Raw genomic sequence first — 25,984 nt, 5'->3', positions numbered from 1 at the left:
AAAAGAGAGACAGCAGCTGCATACGTGGTCTTCAGCCATGGTTTATAAATGCTGCTTGGGAGGGTTGGGTCATCGTATTTTATGAGCGCTGTGGAAAAGGGGGGGGGGGCGGCGTTGGAGGGCTTCAGCCTTGATTTATACGCGACGCTTGGCAAGGTCCGAACGTCATGCTTTAGTATGGCTGTAGTGAATGTGCGGGGACGGCTCAGGGTGGAACAGCTGCACTTTAATTTTGTTCTATCCGTCATGCATGTCACACCATTTGAACATTTTGTTGATGATTGAAAAAACCCTATTCAGTAGATCCAGATCGCACCACTTGAACAAAAATTGCATTTCATACAGATTGTGATGCTCGTTAGGCGGGATGTGGCCCAACCGAGTGTTGTTGAGCTTTGTCTTGTCTTTACAGGAGAATAAGTAAACAGAATCATTCGGCCTCTTTTGAGTATGGTCACCCACCACACGGTACCGGACATTCGGGGTCGCCCCGTCCCACTCCCCCACGTACAAAGGCTCCTCGCCGCCGTCATTCAGATCGTTCCAGACATGTTTTGTAAAATAGAGACCAGTCTTTTCAGGAAATACCAGACACTCGTCTTCCCCAGCCTGAAACTCACCGAGGCCGTCAGTGGTGTAGAGCGTAACAACTCGAGTTGGTTTGTGAAATTTGTATCCGAATACGCGGTTACTACGCATCATAAATTCACCTTTAGTCCATTCCGAAATTTCATGGAGAAAACTTGTCAAACGGATGTGTCCGAAAGGTTTTCTCTGCGCCGTAGTCAGGCTATCCGCCATCCTGTTGCTCACCCCGGCATCTGGCGATTTAGGGGAGGATAAACCATCCATGCTCATGTAGCTCATGTTTCCCTTTCTGCTAGTGCATGTAGAACACACCGACCCCATTTATATACTGCTCATGAATGTAATGGGAGTGGGACGCACACACACACACACACACACACATAACCATATAACTGGGACAAAGTTCAAACAACCTAACTGGGACAAAGTTCAAACAACCTAACTTGGACAAAGTTCAAACAACCGGCAAATAGCTTCTGTCAAAACCACATGATCGATGCCTGGGGAGGGGTCATAGGTTAACCCATGAACTCATTCGGAAAGTTCAAACCATCCATCATAAGGTCACCGGAAGTTCAACCTGTCAAAAGGTCAAAGGTCAAAGTCGTAAATCATCTTGACACAAGCTGTATCATAATCACTACTTATATATATTAGTATTATAATTATAAGTAGTATAACTACTGAACATTTAAAGATTTAAACGACCTATGATGTAAATGTAGACAGTTTCCTGTCAGCTGTTAATTTGTTGTAGCTCAGAGCCCTGTTTCTCTGTCTAATTTCAGCACCCAGCCTGCATATCACAAATTTCTTGATGGAGATCGATTCTATGAGGCTGGCATGTTCTGGATGGGTGCTGAGGAGGCTATTGAAAGCACCCAGAGTCTCTAGAGTCATCTCCAAATGGTTGGTGATGTTGGAGTGAGGCCAGAAGGTGTTGATGTGAACTCCCCCTCCAACAGCTGGATGGCCTCAAAATACTCCTCTGACGGCCTCATCAGGTTGGCAGCCGGTGTATATTTTTTGGCCGTCAGGAAAGGGTGCTCGGCGTTCGCAGCACATCTGTGGTCCTGGTGTCTAGGACCCAACAGCAGGATTTTGCAGTGAGGACATGCCCTCACTGTTGCATCCTGATGAAGCATTCGGACTACCCAGCCAGCAACATAAAAGAGGCCCTCCTCTAGGATGCAATCACCAACAGTCTAAAAAGTAAAAGAAATACAATGTTATATTGCATATGATAATGTGTCATGTGACTTACAACTGTAGATGTGTGTCTTTGTGCTGTTTTGTGGGTCATGGTGTAGTGCAGATAACCTTGTCTTCCACAATGTCTGACACCAGGTCAACATCCATTGGTTCTGCTTTGGGTGAAAGAGGCAGGGCCAATGAGGTGGTCGGAGGCATCAGCAGACCTGTGGTTGCTGAGGTCGAGGGAGTCGCCCCATCGGATGAGGTAGTCAGAAGTGTGACTCCATCATCCACCTCACAATTGGATGTGAATGAAGAGAGGGCAGGCAGAATGTTGGACACACTCAGTCCCCTGAGAGCAGCGGTGAACTCCCGTGCACTGGGGTTATATTTGTGCCCACCTTTTCCCCGGACCAAGGAGAAGTGATTCTACCCAAAAACAAAAGGGGGAGAAAGTAAGTTGTTTATGATTTTGATTAGGTTATGGATTTCCAATGCAACAGTTCACATGGAGTAGGGAAAGTCCCTCGGAGGGCTTCCAGGAAAAGCTACTGTACCAATAGGCCTACATGTTTTGTTTTTTTTGTTTGTCTGTTGTAGTCAGTCACATTTACCTCTTGATTTAGTTTTGAGGTGCACAAATACTTCATGCCAGCATCTGTGCACCTCTTCTGGACCATCAAGATGCTCTTGATTGTGAGCTGCATTCCGTTCTGGAATGGTGGTGGCTTACGCCCAGATCTGAGAGAGGGGTATAATTTTATATAATATATAAGAATTTATATAATATAAGTTTATCAAGAAGTGCTATTAACAAATGTCATGTTAGTGTGTGTTTCACCTGCTAGTTTGTTTGTTTGTTTATTTCATTTGCTGAAGCTTGGTTGTTCACTTAGGCTTTTCTTATTGACTGACCTGAACTGCCAGCCTGCCACCCAGCTTATGCAGTTGACAAATCAAGTTCTCCTTCTCCTGGCTTCCTGTACCAAGGGGTTGTCTCCAGGGGTTTGAATTCTTGGCAGACCTAATTAAGGATTAAGGAATATGTAAAGCTCAGAAACTGGGAGACTGCATGTAGGGTAGTTGTAGATAGGTATGTATGGGTAGGTGTGTCGTAGTTAGTAGGTAGGTTGTAGTTAGTAGGTTGAAGTTAGTTGGTTGTTTGTATGTTTGTTAAGTTATTTTTTTTTTGTTTTGTTTTAGAATTACCTGGAGTTCAGGACATCGAAAAGGCGATTTATTCTGGCAATAAATTCGGCAGTGTCTTTTGCTTCTGCCAGCAGCCTCTTCAGTGACACCATTGCTGAAATGCCTGGGTCACAACAGATGTGAGAACTTAATAGGAGGTCAGTATTACATTATAATCTTCAAAATCTGCTACTAGTTATTGCAAAGATGATTTACCTGCAGAAACGGTGTGACTAAACACCTGTGTTTCCAAACTAACACGCATTTTTGAAAATGCAGGCAAAAAATATGTGCCTCTCAGTGAGCTTTGGCGCCATGCGTATGGTGTGGAGCTTGTCAAGCTCATAAAAGTTTGAAATATGTCGCCAAAAAACATCTTTGCCTTGGATCTATGGATGTAAATAAATATGAGCTGGTATGAGAATCATTGCAATAATGTTGTATCTTAGTCATGCCATTCGTCTTCATGAAACCATTTCATAGACAAATCATTACAAATGTGATTGCTGTGTTTACTGTGCTTACCTTTAGACCATATTTGAAGAGGTTGTTCCTGATGGACTTCAGTAGGGGTGGGACATCGAAGACCACAGGAACCCTCTGAACACCTACCAGAATGCAGTGGGAATCCTCGCCACCCAGCGGGTCCAGGGTGGCCCCAAGTAGGTGCAAAGCCTTGATGTTAGTCGTTGCCTGGTCACATATTACTGCCTGCACCTTGAAAATAGGTTAATACATTTTGGTTTGTTAGTAATTGTAGATTGTTAATGTTGATGCTTAAAAGTCTGTCCAGTACATACTGTCAGCCCTATATGTTCTAGGTTCCGAATGGCATCCTTAATGATGCTGGCGATTTCCACGGCTGCCATAGAACCAGGGGAGAAGAAATAACCCATGGCCTGTTGAAGGACAAAGTTTTAGGTAAATGTTTTTGATATACACAGCAAAAAAAAATGTTGGTCTTAAAACAACAAAAAATGTTGTTGGCTTGCCTGTTTCCACTTCCCCAAAATGCCCCTAACAATGATGACCATTGCCTGTTTTGCAGCATGGCCTGAGGGAGATACGCCATAAATGGCATCATTTCTCTTGTTATAGTCAAATTGCCTCTTGACGGCCATCTCATCTAAAACCAGAGTACACATTCTTTCTGCAGGGGTCATGGTGGAGGTGATCACTCCCATTTGGGAAATGATTCCTTGCAGGAAGCCTGGCTGTTGGAACAAGAAAGTAAGTTAAATTAACAGTTTTGTGTACATTTTCAAATTGTTAAACAGGGTAATGTAAAGCAGTCTATATTAAATTGTTATTTACAGAGAAGTATCCCACACGTCCTGTAATGTATCTGCATATTGTGGTTTTGGAGGGTAGAGCAAAAATGCTTCTTAAGTATCGGTAAGCCTTCGGGCTGCTGTGGAGTATCTGCAGCGCCAGGTCTTTCAGATCGTTATTAAACCTCCTTCCTCTTCCCTTTTTCGCAGCCCCCGACAGTTGTGTCTTGATAAAGTTCAGACAGCCTTCAGGACAGCTCTTCAGCATCTCTTCCAAAATTTCATGAGGACTATGGAAGAACAGGATGTAGTTAATAAGATTCAAATATTTTGTAAAAACAAAGGTTTATAATTCAAAAGGCAGTAATTTACGTCTCTATGATGATTGTTTGATACCAGAAGGGAGGCTAGCCTCCTCTACAAGGTTTCTTTTTTCAACACTCATCAGCGCTGAAAGTGAACACTCAATGCTGTTTGGCTAAAAAATTTTTACCAACTGTGGCACGAGAGCTCAAGTGAAGAGAACACACAGTGTTTTATTTGTTTTAATCTGCCTTAAAGTACTGTAACAGATAGACCTTACAATGTAAAAGTGCAGGATAGGGACCATCTGCAAAGTGCAAATCGAAGAGCAAAATGCACAATTATTCCATCTAAAAGCTTCACCTGTGAAATTTATAAAAAATAGTAATCAAATTTAAGGGGTGTGTCTTATTACTGGTTCATAAAAGAACATTTAGATGTTGGTTTTATTCACAGACCTACAGCACAACAAAAGTTATTGAAATGGAACAATTGAGAAAAAACTGGCAAAGCATGACATAAGCACACATACAGACTTTTCCAGAAAATTACTGGTAAATTACCGTAAAGAGATCATGTGTGAACAGGATCTTTTCAAAAAATACCGGTAAATTCGTTCCGGGAATTAGTTTTTTTTTCTTTTTTTTTCCTTCTTCTTTTTTCGTTCTTCCTTTCTTCTCAAATTTAATTTATTGTAATGTATATATTTCCCCTTGCTTAATGTTTTGTTTTTTGGTTATTTTGCAAAATCTTTGTATATTGTTTATATCAAAGCTATATCTAGTTTGGTTGTTCTAATCTGATTTGATCTGTAAATGTGGCGTTGTTGTTTTTTGTTGTTCATGTTCAATAAAACAAAAAATAATAGTAAAATAAAATAAATGTCATCCAACTGGAGTGACAGTGAAATTAAAGTGCTTCTCCTTATCCGGGCGGATGAAGAAAATGTGTCCTCATCTGAGAGGAACTGTTAGTGATGCAGTAACGTATGATAACATTACTAACAGTCTCTGAGAGCAAGGCATTCACAGGACAAAAAGTCAGGTCAGGTCATCAGTAAACTGAAAACATTGTTCCATTGCACACGGTGTGTCTTGTCACTGGTTTCTACAACAACATTTTGATGGTGGGTTTAGCCACAAAACTATAATAAAACACATACTACTGAAAATTAAACAAATAATGTATTAGTTTAAAAATCTCAGCTTCAAAGGCTGTCTTGTTACAGATTTCTTAAAGAACATTTTACGCTACTGAAGTTCAAGAATGGCTTGCAAAGTCTTCCAAAGAGTCTCCAGTATTACTGCCCCCTAGAGGAAGATACTGCAGTTGTTTTGACTGAGTTTTAAATTTAAACCTTCAATAAATGTATTTAAAATGCATACAGTTTTCCATCTCAACTTCAAAAGGTGTGTCTAGTTACCTGGGCCTAAAAGACCATTTCCATGCAGGTTTTACTCTCATTTGTAATTCAGGATACAGTGGATACGGAAAGTATTCAGACCCCCTTAAATTTTTCACTCTTTGTTATATTGCAGCCATTTGCTATAATCATTTAAGTTCATCTTTTTTCCTCAATGTACACACAGCACCCCATATTAACAGAAAAACACAGAATTGTTGACATTTTTGCAGATTTATTAAAAAAGAAAAACTGAAATATCACATGGTCCTAAGTATTCAGACCCTTTGCTTAGTATTTAGTAGAAGCACCCTTTTGATCTAATACAGCCATGAGTCTTTTTGGGAAAGATGGAACAAGTTTTTCACACCTGGATTTGGGGATCCTCTGCCATTCCTCCTTGCAGATCCTCTCCAGTTCTGTCAGGTTGGATGGTAAACGTTGGTGGGCAGCCATTTTCAGGTCTCTCCAATTGGGTTTAAGTCAGGGCTCTGGCTGGGCCATTCAAGAACAGTCACGGAGTTGTTGTGAAGCCACTCCTTCGTTATTTTAGCTGTGTGCTTAGGGTCATTGTCTTGGTGGAAGGTGAACCTTCGGCCCAGTCTGAGGTCCTGAGCACTCTGGAGAAGGTTTTCGTCCAGGAGATCCCTGTACTTGGCCACATTCATCTTTCCCTCGATTGCAACCAGTCGTCCTGTCCCTGCAGCTGAAAAACAGCCCCACAGCATGATACTGCCACCACTATCCTTCACTGTTGGGACTGTATTGGACAGGTGATGAGCAGTGCCTGGTTTTCTCCCACACATACCGCTTAGAATTAAGGCCAAAAAGTTCTATCTTGGTCTCATCAGACCAGAGAATCTTATTTATTTTATTGTTTTTTTTTAGCAAACTTCATGCAGGGTTTCATGTGTCTTGCACTGAGGAGAGGCTTCCTTTGGGCCACTCTGCCATAAAGCCCCTACTGGTGGAGGGCTGCAGTGATGGTTGACTTTCCACAACTTTCTCCCATATCCCGACTGCATCTCTGGAGCTCAGCCACAGTGATCTTTGGGTTCTTCTTTACCTCTCTCACCAAGGCTCTTCTCCCCCGATAGCTCAGTTTGGCTGGATGGCCAGCTCTAGGAAGGGTTCTGGTCGTCCCAAACATCTTCCATTTAAGGATTATGGAGGCCTATGTGCTCTTAGGAACCTTAAATGCAGCAGATTTTTTTTTTGTAAATTTGGCCAGATCTGTGCCTTGCCACAATTCTGTCTCTGAGCTCTTCAGGCATTTCCTTTGACCTCATGATTCTCATTTGCTCTGACATGCACTGTGAGCTGTAAGGTCTTATATAGACAGGTGTGTGGCTTTCCTAATCAAGTCCAATCAGTAAAATCAAACACAGCTGGACTCAAATGAAGGTGTAGAACCATCTCAAGGATGATCAGAAGAAATGGACAGCAGTTAAATATATGAGTGTCACAGCAAAGGGTCTGAATACTTAGGACCATGTGATATTTCAGTTTTTTCTTTTTTTAATAAATCTGCAAAAAATGTCAACAATTCCATGTTTTTCTGTCAATATGGGGTGCTGTGTGTACATTAATGAGGAAAAAAAATGAACTTAAATGATTTTAGCAAATGGCTGCAATATAACAGAGTGAAAAATTTAAGGGGGTCTGAATACTTTCCGTACCCACTGTACATGGTATTGAATTAAATTCAAATCTGTTAATAAATTAATTTAAAATGCATGCCGTTTTCTTTCTCAAATCCGAAGGGTGTTTCGTGTTTCTTGTTCCTAGAAGAACATTTTGACGGTGGTTTTAGCCACAGAACTACAATAGAACACATACTATTGAAAATGAAACCAATACATAATTTAGTTGAAAATAAATACAATCTTATACAAAAACAGCATTCTTCAATCTTAGAAACATTGCCAAGCTACGAAACATGTTACCTGTTTCTGATGCAGAAAAGCTAGTTCATGCGTTCATGATCTCTAGACTGGACTATTGTAATGCACTGCTAGGTGGTTGTCCTGCATCCTCAATAAACAAGCTACAGGTAGTCCAAAATGCAGCGGCTAGAGTCCTTACCAGGTCAAGAACATATGATCATATTACCCCAATACTACAGTCTCTGCACTGGCTACCTATTAAGTTCCGTATCAGTTACAAAATATTATTACTTACTTATAAGGCCCTTAATGGCTTAGCTCCTGCGTACCTAACTAGTCTTCTACCACGCTACAACCCATCACGCTCCCTAAGGTCACAAAACGCTGGACTTTTGATAGTACCTAGGATAGCAAAGTCCACTAAAAGAGGTAGAGCTTTTTCGCATTTGGCTCCCAATCTCTGGAATAGCCTTTCTGATAATGTTGGGGTTCAGACACACTTTCTCTGTTTAAATCTAGATTAAAAACACACCTCTTTGGCCAAGCATTCAAATAATGCATCTCATAATTTTGGACTGCAGTTATATCTGATCAAATGCGCATTATTATTCTTTAGCTTGGGTTAATCTAAATTAATTTTACTTGGCTGGAACAGCAGCTACGCTAATTATGTCTCTATTTGTTTCTCTGCTTTGCCACGGGATTTACATCCCGTGGTAACTAGGATTTACACAAGCTCCAGTCTGGATCCAGAACACCTGAGAAGAGATGATGCCAACCCCTCAGAGGACCTCAGATGATGCTAACCCAGAGACAACATACAGAACTACCACATTTTGCTATAAGTTTGATTGCATAATTGCTGTTAATAGTGTTAATCGTCTGTTTGTTTACGTCTTTTATTGATTTTTCTGAACATTTCTGCCGTATGCACATAAACTGACAGTCACCCCTGATAAGCTACTACTAAATATTGTAGAAACTTAATTTTCTGTAAAGTTGCTTTGTAATGATTTGTATCGTAAAAAGCGCTATACAAATAAACTTGAATTGAATTGAATTTAATATATACCAGCTACAAAGGCTGTGTCTTGTTACAGATTTAATAAAGGATATTTTGCAGTAGTTTTCATTGTCAAAAGCGTTGCCAAAGTCATGCTATTGACATTCAAAAATCGCTTGCGCAGCCTTTCATAGTCTCCAGTATTACTGCCCCCTAGAGGAATGTGCTGCAATTGTTTTGAATGAGTTTGACATTCAAACATATAAATTATTTTCAAATCAATTGAACACTTCAATTTAAGTTTTACTCTCATATGTAATTCAGGACACATGCTATTGAATTAAATTCAGAAATTCCATTGCATTTCTTTCTTTTTTTTGATAGTTGTTCATGAGTCCCTGAGCATTATAAGTGTTTGTCTTTATCTTTCAAAGACCTTGGTGCACAAATTGCTTTTGTTTTGTTAATTATAAAAAACATTCCAGTGGAAAAATATTAATCGTTTTATCATTTTCATCTACATTTTATAGACGGTCCCTAGCTGGCCTAAGCGCTAGCGCGCTGATGCTAGAGTCTTTATGTTGTTGCAACAAATCGAGGAGGATTAAAACAAATAAACTGTTCTACATTTTATTGTTTTCAGATAAGCCATTTTTATACAATTATACTCATTCACTAAGAATTTATTGATTTTTTTTTCGTGGCTGAATATCTGTCTAGTTTCCAACGTCAAATGTCGAACCAACTTTATATCGGTGCAAATAATTTAAACAGACGCTTTAGTCATTTGAAATCCTTTATTCAAACAAGTTACTGATGATTGTTTTTGGTGCTGTTTTTGCAAGGCCAGGTTTTATTTTTCTTTCTTTTATTCTTTTATCTTTGTTGAGAATTGTGATTCTGAATCCTGTCCTTGCTGAATATCTGTATTCCGGTTTGGACTGGCGAGCCATCCCATCATTTTGTGCCTGGAAAGGAGAGAGTAAAATTTGTTAAACTGGTAGGTCCAAACTATAATTTGATTGTGAGTATTTGAAATTTAATTCCAGAAATTTATTTGGAATTTGTAATCTTTTTAATTCACACCTTTTAAATTTTTAAATTTGTTACTTTGAGGTTTTACTATTCAATTTATTTGTTGTTGTAATTGTATTTTGGTCATTTTTGATCTAACTGCAATTTTAAAAGGGGCAATAATCCAAGTGAAAGGATAATCAATCGAACCAATATACTATTTTTCCAGTAACTGAGTATTCCTTTGAACTGTGTAATTTCTGACCCTTGAAATAGGTGTCAGGGACCTGGCAAGCCTGGTCCCAGCCAATCCACAACGTTCATGTTCCCCTGAGTACTAATCACCCTCACCTGTTCATTATCAGCGATCTCATCAAGGCACTATAAAACACTCACCTCAAGATCAGTTCACTGTCAAGCCTCTAACAGGAACAGACCTCATGGTTCTGTCCCCAGCCTGCCTCACATCTGAAGAGGTCCACGACGTAACTTATACGTACTTTTGAAAACTAACCTCTGTGTCATTGTGCTACTGTCTCCAGGATTCCAGATAAATCCTAGTTACCTGATTCCCCTTCGATCTCTGGTGTCTCGTGTGTGCCGGGCAAGCTCGCTGGACAGATCTTCTCCTATACCGAAGGAAAGGACAAACATTAGTTACCCGGGATTGTGTGGCATTGACCTTTCGTCTCTGGACGTACTCACCTGAACCCCACCTCTCACCGAGTGATCTTCACAGAATCCGCACCTGAAATCACCTGCTATTCACCTTGCACTAGTCTTGTGAAAAATAAACTGTGTTGAATTCACTTACCTCTGCCTCCAGTGCCTATCCTGACAATAGGTAATACTACTATACTTTTTGCTTACCTTTTGCTCTAGTCAGTCGACACTTGTCTTCTGATTTCTGGTCCAAGCAACCCCACGTAGTTACTGCTGTACCAAAGTTGTGGTCACATAGTAACTTCGTAATTTTGAACTAAGCGCTACTCAGTGGGCATTACAATGACTTTTCTATTTAATCATAATATATAACATATTTCTTGATTGATTTGTTATAATTCAAATAATTAAAACAATCATATTGTGGCTGCTATTATTATCAATTCATCAAAGATTATACATATTTTATCACATTTTTGCATATTTAGGTAAATTAAAAAACAGTAAATAAAAATAAGTAAATAAAATTACTGCTTAAAAGAGATCCCATAATAATTGAATACAGCTTTTCTGTAGTTACAATATATTTTTATTAAATGCTATGATTATAGTTTTATTTTATAATGTCAGAAACTCACCTGAAGCTCCTGTCAGTTTTGTGAGGAATCGATTATATTCATGATATAAACATCAATTCAGATCTGATCTCAAGTTCATTTCTCATGTTTTATTATTTATGCTCAGAAACAAGAGAAAAATGAATTAGATGTACTTTTCACAAACATGATTCATGAAGAACTTTTCAGTTGAAAGGAAATTTTGTTACTAATAATACAAATGATTGATGTGACACTACAATAAAAACAGAAATGTAGATAAACACACACACTCTCACTCACTCTCTCTCTCACACACACACACACTCTCTCTCTCTCACACACACAAACACACAGACACTGATCTTACTGTCTATATGAGGATTTCTGAAACATTTATTCTGACTGTTATTTCAGTGACAGAAGTTCAGTGGCAGTATTAATGTCATGAAGAGACTCTATAACATCTCACTGTCACTGATTCATCATGCAGCTCAAAGCATTATGGGTAGAATCTCTCGTCAGTCTCTTCTGATTCATCAACACAGTTTCACTGATGATTCATAAGAAAAAAAACCAAACCCAGGATATAGCGGCTGAGTGAATGTGGTCTGGACTGTGTGGATGAGGCTCACTGTGTGAGAGACGCTGTAGAAGGACAGAGTTCCTGCACTGTGATCCACAAACACTCCTATTCTCCTGCTGGTGGGCTCTACAAGGAGATCAGTCTCTATGTTATTGTGTTTGAATGAGTAACTGTCAGGAGTGCAGATCAAACTCCAGGACTGATCATTACATCCAAACACACACTCCTCATCTCCCTTCCTGCTGATGCTGTTATATGACACTGATATAAACACACCATAATCTCCACTCCATTCAATCTCCCAGTAACAGCGTCCACACACACTCTCTCTACACAACACCTGAGGACACTCATCAAATCTGTCTGGATGATCAGGATACAGCTGTTTCTCTATCACATCTGTCACCTTTCTGTTCTCCTCAGACAGACTGAGTTTAGTGTGTGCTGTGTTTGGATCCAGTGTGAGAAAACAGGCATCTGAACACAAGAACAGAGACATTTGGAACAACAACAACAATCACTACAGCTGTGTGTGTGTGTGTGTGTGTGTGTGTGTGTGTGTGTGTGTGTGTGTTTTCATGTCTGTGTGTGAGACTCTGTGTGAGTGTGTGTGTGTGTGAGAGAGAGATTGTGTGTGTGTGTGTGTGTGTGTGTGTGTGTGTGTTTAGACATACATTTCTTTAGTCCTGCTGTAATCCTGGATTCTCCTCCATGATTCACACTAAAAAATACACAGAGTCACATTCAGTCAGTAAACAAATTGCTGTTACTATACAAGGTACTCAGGGTGGTTGCTAGGGAGTTGCTATATGGTTGCTAAGGTACGTGATGTGGTTGCTTTGGGGTTATAATGTGTTCAGGGTGGTTTCTAGGGTGTTGCTATGCAATTGCTAAGATACTCAGGGTGGTTTGTAGGGTGGTTGCTATGCAGTTGATAACATGTTCTGGTTGGTTGCTATGTGTTTGCCAAGGTACACAACATGGTTGCTGTGTTGTTGCTGTGCAGTTGGTAGAGTACATGGGGTGGTTGCTAGTAAGGCTGTGTTTTACCAGTAAAGTCACAATACGATACGTATCACGATACACCAGTTTTGTAGCCAGTTAGGGGAGAGTTAACCCTCTGAAGTCGATTAACGCGTATACGCGTTTTGGGGTATTTTCTCCTGATAACCCCGAAAAGAACTTAAATTACACTTTCAGTTTTGATCGTATAGATAAGAGCAATACATCAATCGAATCTGTAAAGGGTCTACTTTTTTTTGTATACAGACATAATAACAACAAAACTTTGTGCACTTATAAAATAAAGATAACAAACAAGGAGTGCTGTCTGCAGCCTTTGTCTGCGCTGATCTTCAGTTACAAATGCGTCATTAAAATGAACTGTAACTCAGTGAATACTCAACACAGAGACATGAGAGAGAGATATCTATAGAAAGCCCGATATGTCTACTTTTAAACTAAACAAGTGCTGCTGAAAAACAAATATTCTGTGATAAAGTAATCCATATGAAAACAACGCGATGTCCGTTTTTCACGTCTCCCTTCATTATCTTCTAATGCGACCACGCCCCCGCGCCGAGCGCGCTTTTGAGATTCAAATGTTTCATTGAAGCGCGCGGCTTTTGAATACGCCCACACAACAGAAGACAACGCAGCGAGACTGTTCTTCAAGTTTTTATTATTTTACTGTTTGCTTCGCGATGAGAGGAATAAGAGATAATTCACCCCAAAAAGATGTGATGTGGTTGAGGATTTGAGATTTGGATTTCCTCAGAAAAAAAGAATGAAGCACTTTATTCAGCAGAGATCATAAAACATGAGTAAGTCTCTTTTTATTTATTTATATACTTGTATTAGTTTTCACATAACGTGTAAACATTTTACTAGTTAGACTTTGTCCAAAGACTTTTTCCAAACTATAATTCCTGACTAAATGTATAATCAAGTGAAATATTATGAAGTTTCAATAACAATATACACTACTATACCATTCAAAAGCTTGATGTAAATAATATAAATGTACCAATAAATGTAACTGTAACAAATGTAACAATCATTGCTGTTCTTTCAATTTATCCCCCCTAAAAACCTGAAAAAAATCAGCTCTTTTCAACATTAATAATAATAATAATAATAATAATAATGATAATAATAACAATAAATGTTTTTTTTTTTGTAGAAAATAAGATTGTTAAAAGGATTTCTGAAGGATTGTGTGACTGGAGTAAAGATGCAAAAAAATTCAGTTTGAAAGTCAGCTTTGATTGTTCCTAATAAACTGTTTATCTGCACTCACAAGTGAATATTAAATTATGTTGTGGGATAATTAAATATATTCTAAATAAACTACAAACATAAAATTATATACATTTATTTTGTCCTCACATTCTTTCTTGTAACTCATCCCTCTCAGTGACACAGCTGACTGAATGGCTCATTATGCAGCTCATTATGCAGGTCTTTGTCTTCTCAGGTGTGAATTCATGATAGTTGACGCCTACTCGCATATGACTTTTACCAACAAAAAGTGTCTTAGAAAATTTAAATAAATATATTGTTTTCTGTAAGTGAGTAAACAAGATGATTTCCACATCATTTAGAAACAAAAAATTCTAGGCTACAAGCTCCAGTTCTCAAAATTCCTGGGAACCAATGTTCTGTATGTGTTTTATTGCCTTTTTCAAGTGATTTAACATTTTTAGTTTTTCACTAACCACGCATAACATTTTTTTTATCAAAAACACAATCATGTACATACATGCTGCTCACATATTATTATAGCCTAGTTTGTGCTGATTACAGTGAGATTAGACTTTAGCCATTTAGATATTTATAAGAAACTGAAAAAAGCACAAATGTCAGGGCATGACAAAACTTCTCCAGGCCCCAAAAATACCCATAGACTCCAGAGGGTTAAAGTACTGTTTTGTCTGAGCAGTCTAGTTAAGATTTTGCTCCCCAGACTAGTGCTCTTTAGAGGTGTTGAGTTTTGGGGTTGAAGCCGCAGAGAAAGTCACTTGGTGGCTTTCTGACATTTGTGCTTTTTCAGTTTCTTATAATTATCTAAATGGCTAAAGTCTAATCTCACTGTAATCAGCACAAACTGGGCTATAATAGTATGTGAGCAGCATGTATGTACATGATTGTGTTTTTGAGAAAAAAAATTTTATGCGTGGTTAGTGATAAACTAAAAATGTTAAATCACTTGAATAAGGCAATAAAACACATACAGAACATTGGTTCTCGGGACTTTTGAGAACTGGAGCTTGTAGCCTAGAATTTTTCTTTCTAAATTATGTGAAAATCATCTTGTTTACTCACTTACAGAAAACAATATATTGATTTAAATTTTCTAAGACATTTTTTGTTGGTAAAAGTCATATGCGAGTAGGCATCAACTATCATGAATTCACACCTGAGAAGACAAAGGCCTGCATAATGAGCTGCATAATGAGCCATTCAGTCAGCTGTGTCACTGAGAGGGACGAGTTACAAGAAAGAATGTGAGGACAAAATAAATGTATATAATTTTATGTTTGTAGTTTATTTAGAATATATTTAATTATCCCACAACATAATTTAATATTCACTTGTCAGTGCAGTTAAACAGTTGTCAGTGCAGTTAAACAGTTTATTAGGAACAATCAAAGCTGACTTTCAAACTGAATTTTTTGCATCATTACTCCAGTCACACAATCCTTCAGAAATCCTTTTAAGTCTTATTTTCTACAAAAAAAACATTTATTGTTATTATTATCATTATTATTATTATTATTAATGTTGAAAAGAGCTGAGAATATTTTTTTTCAGGTTTTCTAGGGGGGATAAATTGAAAGAACAGCATTGTTTATTACATTTGTTACAGTTACATTTATTGGTACATTTATATTATTTACATGAAGCTTTTGAATGGTACATTAGTGTATATTGTTATTGAAACTTCATAATATTTCACTTGATTATACATTTAGTCAGGAATTATAGTTTGGAAAAAGTCTTTGGATAAAGTCTAACTAGTAAAATGTTTACACGTTATGTGAAAACTAGTACAAGTTTATAGATAAATAAAAAGAGACTTACTCATGTTTATGATCTCTGCTGAATAAAGTGCTTCATTCTTTTTTTCTGAGGAAATCCAAATCTCAAATCTTCAACCACATCACATCTTTTTGGGGTGAATTATGTCTTATTCCTCTCATCGCGAAGCAAACAGTAAAATAAAAAAACTTGAACAATCTCGCTGCGTTGTCTTCTGTTGTGTGGGCGTATTCAAGCCGCGCGCTTCAGTGAAACATTATCATCTCAAAAGCGCGTTCAGCGCGGGGGCGTGGTCACATTAGAAGATAATGAAGGGAGACGTGAAAAACGGACATCGCGTTGTTTTCATATGGATTATTTTATCACAGAATATCTGTTTTCTGCAGCACTTGTTTAAGGCTGCAGACATCACTCCTTGTTTGTTATCTTTATTTTATAAGTGCACAAAGTTTTGTTGTTATGTCTGTATACAAAAAAAGTAGACCCTTTACAGATTTGATTGATGTATTGCTCTTATCTGTACGATCAAAACTGAAAGTGTAATTTAAGTTCTTTTCGGGGTTATCAGGAGAAAATACCCCAAAACGCGTATAAGCGTTAATCGACTTAAGAGGGTTAAATTCTAAATATTGTTGCAGCCTCTAAGTCCCCCTAGACTCATATAGATATACCCAGAGACACCGAAAAGTTTAAACAATAAAACCCAAATCTCTTCCTTCTCGACATACTTGAATTTTTCCAGTTTTTCAGAGAGCAGCTTGACTCCTGAATCTCCCAGGTGATTATAGCTTAGATCCAGCTCTCTCAAGCATGAGGGGTGTGAAGTCAGAGCTGAAGATATATAACAACATCCCTCCTCTGTCACCATACAGCCAGACAACCTACAAAAACATACAGCAACAGTCCACGTCATATTAGTTTGATGGTTCTGTATATCAAATTATGTGTTGTATCCTTTTTGTATTGAACTGATTATTCAATAAAAAGTATTGTGCACAATTTGGTGTCATTCTGATCTTGTCAGTTGGGTCAAATGTTTACTATTCACAGAGACAATACAGACTTTATGAATATGTGCAATTAGCTTGTTTGTGTACTGAAAATCTGTTAATATTATTTTAAAGAAGACCAAACAATGTGCTGAGGTAGGAGCATAGAAACATATGCTATTCACACAAGCCTCATTCATACTAATGTGCTCATATGAGAACATCCTCAGACCTCAGCATTAGTTCTCAGTCTTTTGACTGGTCAGGCTGGTTCAAGCATCCCTTCTGGCTGCAAATGACTATATTTAATATTTATAATATTAATTTTTAATTTCTGGATGATTTGATGCCATTTTCATGCTTAACTCCATTTGTTAGAGTGGCAAATTTTTGCTCAACTTCTAATAGACTAATTAAACTTCTAACCCCCTCCACCCACCCCGCCTAAAGGGACCCAAAAGTGAACCTTACTTGGGGCCCATTTAATTTTTTTCCCAAATTATGTTTAAATTGTTCTAGACTCTGTTTTAATGGTTCAGTTAATAAATATTAATCAAAAAACATGTCTAATTAATTGAAATCATGAAACACACAATTTAACAGCAATTAAATAAAAGTTTAAAGCGGTCCTATTATTATACTTTTTAACTTTTTCAACTTTAGTTAGTCTGTTATGTTGCTGTTTGAGTATAAAAAAGATCTGCAAAGTTACAAAGCTCAAAGTCTACTTCAAAAAAAGATATTTTATTTAACAGAAATCACTTTTCAAAAACTACAACAAACGACTCGTTTGGACTACTTTGGCATATTTTCCGGGATTTGTGATATCACAAATACCAATGAATGGGAAGAATTTTCTAATTCTAAAACAAACAACTCGTTTGGACTACTTTGGACCAGCTGAAAGCGACTCTACTAAGAAAAGCAACCTCTATAAGTAAATCTGGGTTTGGTTCTTTTAAAACAAACTATATGTGAGAACATCCACAGAGTCATTTTCAGCACATTAGGCAAACAATTAGAACTGAATCTTTACATATTTCAAAAATAAAAATATTAATTGCAAATAGTTCAAATATATTTACAGTAAAATTACAATACTAATATTTATGACTTTCTTAATATCTTTGCTTTCAATCTTTTCTCAAAGTTTTTAGTAGTTTCATAAAGTATTTAAAAAATATAAAATGATTAAATATTAATATTTTAGAAAACCACAAACAACCTTAAAAGTTCTTGATGCTTCAACATATTTATAAACAATTCTCATTATAAATTTATGAAGATGTTTGGAGCATTTTTAGTTTTCAAATCCATGTTATAAGTGACCCAAACTCACAGCACTGGTAGAGATGATTTCATGTGGAACAGCATTTACTGCAAACTGAATCACTCTGAGACTTGAGTTTTTGTGTTTTAATGAATACGGTGTCACACCTCACTCGTATATTGTATATGTATGTGATCATCAGATTTCCAAGGTTATGATGTAATTATAGAAATGTATGATCACATTAACCAATATCACATTCTCACAACCATGCACTGTTAGAATTTATAAATAAGTTCTCGGCCATTTGGCAAGTAAAACAGTTTTCATTTACTTGCCAGAGCTGTTAATTTTGGACACTAGCCAAGATGCTAAGGGTGTCCTTCACACGGCTGCTAGATTCTATGCTGCTAGCTCATGAAGTGCTGTCAGAAGTTATATCTAGAAAATGCATCAGTTTTGCAGTTTGTTTAGTAACTGTTAACGGCCATTTCAATCTTAGTGCATTCCACATGTACATACTAGGCATGGGACTATAACCGGTTTCAAGGTATACCGCGGTTTGGAAAAGTCACGGTTTCAAACCCCTCCAGAAAATTCCTTTATACGGTGTCCTGCGGTATGCACAATTTTTTTTTCCGTCCCATCAAAGACGGAAAGTGCAGGACTCTCTCAGTTGTGTGCAGTGAAGAGACGAACGAGTCACATGACCCCTCCTCCTCCGGTTGGAGCGAGTGGTCAGTGAGAGTCACATATGTGTAGGATGGTCGAAGGAGGTGAATCCCTGGAACTTTTTCCCCCCGTCGAAAAAGATGAAGTCTGCTGTATGGGAATTTTTCGGGTAATGCACACTAACCATGTTCCATACTCAATGTTTCATACAGATGACGTTTTAGCACCAATCACTAAATAAATACTTCCAGGTTGTACAAAAACTATATCTGTGTCATCTTCATTTCTCCCTCTTTCACCCCCGATCAAGACCCACATGCCATTTGTTTCAGTGTTAAAATAAATACTATTTGGCTTGCTACCAAGGAAGACCAAGAAGACCAACTGGCTACCTAATTAACTAGCTAACGTCAACTAGTTTCCTCCCTCACATTACTTCACAGACCATGGAATAGCAGACTAAAGTACTACACTTCTGCAATTTAGTACAATAATTAATTTAGTTCAAAATCATGACAATTAAAAAACAAACAAACTGCTGGATCTCAGGTGTCTTTGCCACTGTTTGAGTGTATGGAGAAAGACTGTGTGTGTGTGTGTGTTACACACTCGCTCTCTCTCTTTCCTTATGTATATGTGCACACATCCTCGCACCTCCCCACTCCAAACTTAATCCAGGAAAGGTAAGCATTTCTGCATCATAACTTGGACTGAAAGAGGAATGTGTAGAAAGTGAGCATGTTTTCAAAAACCTTTTTGAGCTGCAGGTTTAATGACTGCATTTTTCATTGATCCATTTTTTTTATTTTTTTTTTACAGAAATTATGTTTTGATTTATGTTTTCGATTATTGAGCTGCAGTTTTAGGCTCACTTAAGTGATTGCACTTAATTTAATTAAGAATAATTCAATTATTTATTTTAATTGTTTAGCCCGACATGTTTACTGTTCCAAAATGTTCTATGTTTCTTAAAAATAAAATGTGTTCAGTTGGGGAAAAAGTTGTTTTTTACCCAGACTTTTAAAAAATAACATATTTTAGAGCTGTAATCACAATACTGTGATACTGTGAAACCGTGATATTTTTATCTAAGGTTATCGTACTGTCAGAATCTCATACCGGACCATACCTACTACAGACATCTGTGTAAATATGAATAAATGCCTGCAAATGTTGTTTTTGTCTCTAGTTCTGGAATTCCATTGAGAGCAGATGCAAAATTTGTTGACAAAATTCAACATCCATTTATTGTGGTAGCATTTTGTCAATTATTTTATGGAAAACCATTACCTCAGTATCTCCAGTTTAGAGTTTGGACTCTTCAGTCCATCAGAAAGAAGCTTCACTCCAGAATCCTTCAGATCATTGTTACTCAGGTCCAGCTCTCTCAGTTGTGGCTCGCGCAACAGACAGACAGGTGCTTGATGATTGTAAAACTGATGACAAACTCTCACAAGACTGAGCAGTGAGATTACATAAGGACAATCTGAACAAGAAAAACACAGTAACTGTGTAAAAATACATTTTAACAGTGTGTTTTGTTAATAATTAACTTGCAAAAAAACATTAATCAAATATTTGAAACTCAAACCTCAGCATCTCTAGCTTAGAGTTTGGACTCTGCAGACCTTCAGAAAGCAGCTTCACTCCAGAATCCTGCAGGTCATTGTTACTCAGGTCCAGCACATTTAGATGGGAACTTGAGGATTGTAGAGCTGAAGACAAACTCTCACAGGACTGAGCAGTGAGATTACATCCACATAAACTGTGTAAAGAACACAACAAACAGCTATATTAATGTGAATTTATGAGTTTATATAGTTTATAATCTGCAGTACATGTTTGTGCTAATTACAGTGTAATTAGACTTTATTGGTAACACTTTAGAATAATTATACAATAACAAATAACTAATTTTAAAACTATTGTAGTTCATTAGTAGTTTATAAACTGTTGTTAATACATTTATAGACTATATACAGATAGTGAGTTCATCATTCATTGTCACTGTAATTAACAACGTGTTGCTGTTTAATTAGCTCATATGTAAAGAATTAGAAATTGCTCTATTAACAACTTATTGATGATAAATACCCCTCACTTTAGACTAGATCATGGAAAAAACAGAAAATATTAAGTGCTTTAAACCAACTTTTATTGGACATTAACTGCATTCATTTTCAGTTTTTATACTGTACAAACTGTTTATTCTGTTGCCTAACTCTACTTCTAATCCTAACTGATGTATTTTAACATGATCTAATGAGCCTTTGTATATATTTCATATTGCCAGCATTATGTTATTTCATATTTTAAAGATGACATATCATGAAAATCGGACTTTTTCAGGTTTTAAGTGCTATCATCAGGTCCCCGGTGCATCTACCGACCAAGGAAACATGAAAAAGTTTAATACAGTAACTTTGTTTAGGTAAGCATTTTTCTTCAAGCATCTGAGAAAACGAGCGCATCTGATTTCGCTTCCTTGGTGACGTGGCAAAGGGATCTTGTTATAATATTTTCGCCCCTTAATCTGTGCCGTCATTTTGATTTCGCAAGTGACAATGGTGTACCAGCTCTAATGCCATGGTGAAAGTTTGAGCAAAACATGCTAACTGTTCTGTCTTTGGCTGCACAGACGAGAACAGAACACTATTCACAGTCCCAGCCTCAGAGGAGACAACAGAGCAGTGGATTTATTGATTTATTTACTGTATGTTGCTGCTGCCACACAAATCTAAAACCTTCACAGACATTACCAACTGTTTTTGTAACTCGTGTGTTTTTAACGTAAACATCTGTGTGAAAGAGAATTCAGTTTTGTACTCACATGCTGTGACAGCCGCTTTCTGTAAGTGTGCTTCAGATGTGTGCACTCAGAAAACCCTATATCAGATGTTTAAACTAATATGGTTTAAAACGCATGATTTCAGCGCAATAAACATGATTTTTAGCAGGTCCAACAAAAAAAAACTAAATTTTTAGCAGGTCCGAGCTGTAATGACGCAGCTCTATTCTGGAAAAGGGGGCGGTGAGCAGCAGCTCATTTGCATTTAAACCCTTTGCGGTCAAAGATCGTCAACGGCAGAGATTATTGTTTCAATTTCACAGCACGTTAAACATCACACTCTGGACAAACTGTGCAATCAGTAGAAAGATTAAAGAATCTAGCTTTGATATTTGATCACTGTTTTGGTAAAACGTTGCAGTAACAGTAATTTAGTAATTTATGTCAGGAGTGCAAAATAATAAATCCGTATTATGTCAAATTTTTAATAAAAATTCACCAGGCATTCATATTCAATCATGTCAGCAGCAGTTTATTTGTGTTCACATAGCTTCACTGAATAGCGTAAATAAGGGATTATAGTCCAAAGATGCATGTACATGGAGATATTTAGATATATTTACTCTTGTTTACTTAATATTTCTTCAGACAGAATCATCATTTCTATTCATTTTCCACTAATTTACGCGATCTGATGAAGCTTAGCAGTTCCCTGGGCTCTCTGTGTGTTTACACTCTTACGTGTTCGCGCTGTAATTTGTTGGTAAAAATGTCAATCATATTGTACATCTCATCCAGCCCCAACATCCTGTGATGCGTTTCCTGTGTTCTTCCTCATACATATCTGACCACAACAAACACAGGTAACCACTTTTACACACAAAAACCAAAGATAATAAACACACTTTTACAAAAGGATATGCTTTGTATGTGATTTGCTTGAAATTTTGAGGCATTTTGAAAACCATAAAGAATATGTACATATGGAATGCTAATTTGTGCAGCGATATGAAAGGCTATAAATAGCATATTTTAACAACAGTAAACAACCACATTCCACATGTGATCGCAAAAGGAAGTTATTACAAACACTCGTTGGTTGTTTAAAGTGAGTTTGGAGTAAAAGTTTGTTGCTGCCGTGTGTTTTTAGTTTGAGCTCCATCAAGGTAATTTTTTATTGACTATTTTTTATCTTAAAAATTTTATACACCATCATTTTCGTTTCTATAACATGTGAATATATCCTCTATCGTATTCTACAACAAAAACAATCAGAGTGCCTTATCAGTAGATTTATTTTGATTTCCCAAGTCCGCTATTCAGCTTATAGCCCGTTAGCATCACCAGCGTTGTTGCCGCTAATCCCGCTTGCATTGCTAATACTCTATTGTCACACATTACCATTGCTTTACTAACTGTTACTTGCTTTAAGCTGTCTACCTTTGAGTGCAGGTGAGGACACATTCAAGCTGCATTTGCTGCAGCTCGAGATGGAGGCCGTGGAGAAGCAGATTTGCGACCTGGAGGAGAGGCCGGTCCTCCCCCTCCGGTCTTCGAGATCTCCACTCGGAACCGCTTCACTTCCCTCCGTGAGAAGGAACGCAACGCTGTGATCGTCGGAGACTCCGTCGTCTGACAAGTCCATGCTACTTTAGCCGAAGGTAAATTGCACACTCACTGTTTCCCTGGTGCTCATGTTCTCGATGTTTCTGCGCAGATACTGAAGGTCGACAAGAGTTCCCGAAGCGGTCTTGCTTCATGCCGGGGTTAACAACACCATGCTGCGGCAGACGGAGACACTGAAGAGGGACTTCAGGAGCCTGATCGAGACGGTGCGCAGCACAACTCCCGTGGCAACGATCATCATGTCAGAATCACTGCCCACGTATCGACGAGGACACAAAAGGTTCAGTAACTTTTTGCTTTAAATGAATGGTTATTGTCATGGTGTAAAAAACAGATACTGCTCTTTGTTAATAATTGGAATATTTTCTGAGAGCGTCCTAGGCTTTTTCATGCTGATGGCCTGCACCCCAACAGATTCGGAGTGGAAGTCCTGTCGAAGAACATCTCCAGGACACTCCAGAACGCTCCATATGACTAGTAAGCCAATTTTCAAATAACTACTATGATGGCTTTTGTTCTACCCGCTTAAATGATAGAAGTACTTACGCTGTCCAATCTATTAAGACTGTGTCTGTTCCCTCGAATAGTGGGGTCAAAATATAAATTTAATATAAATGTAATAAATGAACAAAAACAATTTTTAAAGTTTGGGCTCATAAATATTAGATCCCTCAAACCCAAAGCAGTTATTGTAAATAAAATGATCACAGATAATAGTTTTGATGTACTCTGCTTGACCTGGCTAAATCCAAATGATTATATTGGTCTAAATGAGTCTACTCCACCAAACTACTGTTATAAGCATGAGCCCCGTCAGACTGGTCGTGGGTGAGGTGTTGCAACAATATAAAGTTATATTCTCAATGTTACCCAGAAAACAGGATACAGGTTTAAGTCATTCAAAATACTTCTGCTTAATGTTATACTGTCAGATATGCAAAAAAATGAGCCCCTTTAATCTCTTGCTCTGGCCACTGTGTATAGACCACCAGGGCCGTATACAGAATTCCTAAAAGAATTAGCAGATTTCCTCTCAGACATTTTGGTTACAGTTGATAAAGCGCTAATTGTCGGAGATTTTAATATTCACTTTGATAATACAAATGATGCATTAGGGCTTGCGTTTACTGACCTAATAAGCTCTTTAGGAGTCAAGCAAAATGTCACCGGGCCCACTCATCATTTTAATCCTACACTAGATTTAATTGTATTGCATGGATATTTGATATAGATATCATACCTCAAAGTGATGATGTTACTGACCATTTCCTTGAATCATGCATGCTGCGTATCACTGATATTAACTATATGGCTCAGCGTTACCGTCTGGTCAGAACTATTGTTCCAGCCACCAAAGACAGATTCGCAAATAACCTGCCTGATTTATCTCAGCTGCTATGTGTACCCAGAAATACTCATGAACTAGATGAAATGACTGGCAACAGGGGCACCATCTTCTCCAATACATTAGAAGCTGTTGCCCCCATTTAATGGACAAAGGTTTAAGAAAAACGTACTGTGACCATGGTATAACAGTAATACCCCACTCTCTTAAGAAAAGAAAACTCGTAGTCCAATGGAGACTGTATGCCAATGGAGAAAACTATTGAAGTTTTTAGAATTGCGTGGAAAACAGTATGTCCACTATAGACAGGCTCTCAAAACTGCCTCTTTAAAATCTTAAATGATTCCCTTTGAGCTAAATTGACCTGTTTCCCTTACAATCTCATCCAGCCGCGTCATCCTGTGATGCATTTCCTGTGTTATTCCTCATACACATCTGACCATAACAAACACAGATAACCACTTTTACACACAAAAACCAAAGATAATAAACACACTTTTACAAAAGGATATGCTTTGTATGTGATTTGCTTGAAATTTGAGGCATTTTGAAAACCATAAAGAATATGTACATATGAAATGCTAATTTGTGCAGCGATATGAAAGGCTATAAATAGCATATTTTAACAACAGTAAACAACCACATTCCACATGTGATCACAAAAGGAAGTTATTACAAACACTCATTGGTTGTTTAAAGTGAGTTTGGAGTAAAAGTTTGTTGCTGCCGTGTGTCTTTAGTTTGAGCTCCATCAAGGTAATTTTTTATTGACTATTTTTTATCTTAATATATACATATACACTGAACAAAATTGCTTCTAAGCTGCCACGTGGTTTGAGTTTGGAGCTCCGTCAAGTACAATCAGAGTGCCTTATCAGTAGTTTTATTTTGATTTCCCAAGTCCGATATTTAGCTTATAGCCCGTTAGCATTACCAGCGTTGTTGCCGCTAATCCCGCTTGCATTGCTAATACTCTATTCTCACACATTACAATTGCTTAACTAACTGTTACTTGCTTTAATGGTGGATGTATGTCTACCTTTGAGTGCAGGTGAGGACACGTTCAAGCTGCATTTGGTGCAGCTTGAGATGGAGGCTGTGGAGAAACAGATTTGCGACCTGTAGGTGAGCCCGGTCCTCCCCCTCTGGTCTTCGAGATCTCCACTCGGAACCGCTTCACTTCCCTCCGCGAGAAGGGAAGGTTAACAACACCATGCTGCGGCAGACGGAGACACTGAAGAGGGATTTCAGGAGCCTGATTGAGATGGTGCGCAGCACAATGCCTGTGGCGACGATCATCGTGTCAGAATTACTGCCCACGTATCGACGAGGACACAAAAGGTTCAGTAGACTTTTTGCTTTAAATGAATGGTTATTGTCATGGTGTAAAAAACAGATACTGCTCTTTGTTAATAATTGGAATATTTTCTGGGAGCGTCCTAGGCTTTTTCGCGCTAATGGCCTGCACCCCAGCAGAGTCGGAGCAGAACTCCTGTCGAAGAACATCTCCAGGACACTCCAGAATGCTCCATATGACTAGTAGTCCTGTCGAAGAACAT

The 25,984-nt window shown here is 37.9% G+C and overlaps 1 protein-coding gene and 1 long non-coding RNA gene across 3 annotated transcripts; one reads left to right on the top strand and one right to left on the bottom strand.

The window, feature by feature from the left end:
* Positions 1-585: 585 nt before the first annotated feature.
* On the top strand, positions 586-4,218 carry LOC109069795. 2 transcript variants are annotated; one of them, XR_006157066.1, is made up of 6 exons: positions 586-1,800; positions 1,936-2,237; positions 2,986-3,128; positions 3,502-3,632; positions 3,792-3,891; positions 4,127-4,218. It is a non-coding gene; the product is annotated as an uncharacterized LOC109069795 (long non-coding RNA). The 2 variants fall into 2 exon arrangements; XR_006157065.1 differs by having other exon boundaries at positions 3,502-3,698.
* A 7,465-nt stretch (positions 4,219-11,683) lies between these two features.
* LOC109069791 (tripartite motif-containing protein 16-like) lies at positions 11,684-20,012 on the bottom strand (the record flags this gene model as incomplete). The annotated part of the gene is made up of 4 exons (XM_042743824.1): positions 19,957-20,012; positions 16,464-16,616; positions 12,369-12,415; positions 11,684-12,171 (listed from the first exon to the last, which is right to left on the bottom strand). Coding segments are annotated over exons 2-4 (675 nt in total), but the record flags the coding sequence as incomplete, so codon positions are not given.
* Positions 20,013-25,984: the final 5,972 nt, after the last annotated feature.

This window comes from Cyprinus carpio, chromosome A4 (assembly GCF_018340385.1).
Source record: "Cyprinus carpio isolate SPL01 chromosome A4, ASM1834038v1, whole genome shotgun sequence".
Classification (NCBI taxonomy): domain Eukaryota; kingdom Metazoa; phylum Chordata; class Actinopteri; order Cypriniformes; family Cyprinidae; genus Cyprinus; species Cyprinus carpio.
The sequence above is the reverse complement of the archived record's forward strand: the minus strand, read 5'-3'. Positions and strand labels throughout refer to the sequence as shown.